Genomic DNA, 1,936 nt, shown 5'->3' with positions numbered 1-1,936 from the left:
CACACACACACACACACACACACACACACACACACACACACACACACACACACACACGCAGACAGTTTGAAACCACCAGCCAACTTGATATTGTCACAGGACCTTAAAATACCTGGAGAAAGTAATCAACACAGAAAATGCTATTGCAGTGAGGTAACGGTACTATTTAACGTGGCCATAATGTGGACTATTTCATTCAGCATTTTGACAGCTACATATTGGATAGCTGTAACTAAACGTCGTCCGTGTCGAAGTCGTCTAAACATTAAACTAGTGTGTTCACTGTAGGGAATGTAGATTTCGGTCTTACCTCTTAGATTTTCAAGATGCTGCTAACATTTTCAAATCCGTCACGTACGTGAAGGATGTGGCTGTTCTCGATCAACCTTCACGTTTTCTGCAAAAGTCCTGCTCTGCTTTGTAGTTCGAGAAAATGTCTGATCTGAATTCATGTGAAACATCCCACTGATACTGAAAATAGCCAACTTTCAGTCATCTTCTTTCAGTAGCAGCCTCAGTCCCAAGTGGTGATGTTATATTGTCACTTTTAGTACTTCAGCTGGATTTCTTCACTGATTGAAAAGAAAAAAGAAAGGAAAAAAAAACTGAGTTTCCAACCACTTGATCGCTGCATTGGGACCTTTAAGCTGAAACTCATCCAAATCCAGTTACCAGACTATTTTTTTTTCTTTTTGTGCATCTCTACCCTTAGGTAATTTGAAAATTATTTTAGCTGGTTAGATACTATCACCACGATAAAATAAAGTGCAAGTAAATTTACTCGACACGATTAGACCAAAACAGACAAAATAGCAATAAAGCAGCAATGTGTTTTTTGTTGCTTCTCTGTAAATATACTTCCAGTTTGACAATAGACAGTATGCTGTTGTTGGCAGCTTCGCACATGTCAGACGTACAAAACTAAACAATGCGTGAGCAACATCCTGCTGGTCCCATCCTTGCAACTGAATTCTCTCTGCACTACAGGGTTTCTGAATGTCTGCAGCGACAGGTGATCTAAAAATATCTTTCATTTAGAAGGGCCAATGTGCGCAAAATAATCCTCTGTGCGTCGCCCTGCTGCTTGCACGTTTCCCCCTGCCCAGCTCAATCTGACAACAATGCAACAATATCAACTTTTTAATAACGACATTTGAAAACAGGACTAACGGCAAACAAGATCACATTGATTTAGAAATGATCAAACAGGAGGGGGGCACCTTGTTGTGTCCAGTTATTTGCTTCTCAGCAAACTCACAAAATTTGATTATGTCGAGAAAATGAAAACAGAAGAAATTTGTTAGGGGCAAATAGTCTCACGCGCCACACAGTACATGCATTTATGCTTCTGTTGTCAAAAACAATTCACCGCATTTTGGTGGGCAGGCACGTGCAGGGGGGCGGGTGGGGGAGGCTGGGGGTGCTTGAGCACCTGCCCCTTTAGTGGTCTCTGCACGGCCCTGTTGGTGGGCATAGTTACCATTAAATTCATAGCCAACATGAAGAAAAGAAAGTAAAAAACAAAACAAACAAACAAATTAAGTTACAAAAATTAAATCCATAGCCAGAGAGCGACATTAATCCATTCATCTTTAAGTTAAAACTCAAAAAGATTATTTGCTTTAAATGTCATTCGGTTAAAAAAATCAATTTTGTTTTTTATTTTTTTTATTTTTTATTTTTCGGCCCAATGATCTTTTTGAAAATCCTCCTAAAATTAAATTTTCTCCAACCTGACCCTCGGTGGGTGTTTTAACCTCTGTCAAAAGAGCAGCGAAATGGATTGTGGAAAATGAAAATGTACGGCCTCTCCACTGTGAAATAATAAGAGTCATACATCACACAGCGGCCAAATGGTTTCACTTTACAGGGGAGTAAACCTCTTTCCTTCCTAAGCGATTCCAGACTCCCATGTCACATTTCTTTAACTCTCTCA

The 1,936-nt window shown here is 39.7% G+C and overlaps 1 protein-coding gene across 1 annotated transcript in view; it reads right to left on the bottom strand.

Moving 5' to 3' along the window:
• Positions 1-344, bottom strand: part of LOC103136259 (prolactin-releasing peptide receptor) — a 17,701-nt gene extending 17,357 nt beyond the window's left edge. Inside the window, exon 1 of the mRNA XM_016670161.1 lies at positions 338-344. Within this exon, the coding sequence (XP_016525647.1) occupies positions 338-339 (2 nt within the window). The 5' untranslated portion in view covers positions 340-344. The remainder of the gene's footprint in view (positions 1-337) is intronic.
• Positions 345-1,936: the final 1,592 nt, after the last annotated feature.

Source organism: Poecilia formosa, unplaced genomic scaffold (assembly GCF_000485575.1).
Source record: "Poecilia formosa unplaced genomic scaffold, Poecilia_formosa-5.1.2 Scaffold31, whole genome shotgun sequence".
Classification (NCBI taxonomy): Eukaryota; Metazoa; Chordata; class Actinopteri; order Cyprinodontiformes; family Poeciliidae; genus Poecilia; species Poecilia formosa.
This window is presented reverse-complemented; position numbering and strand designations above follow the sequence as displayed.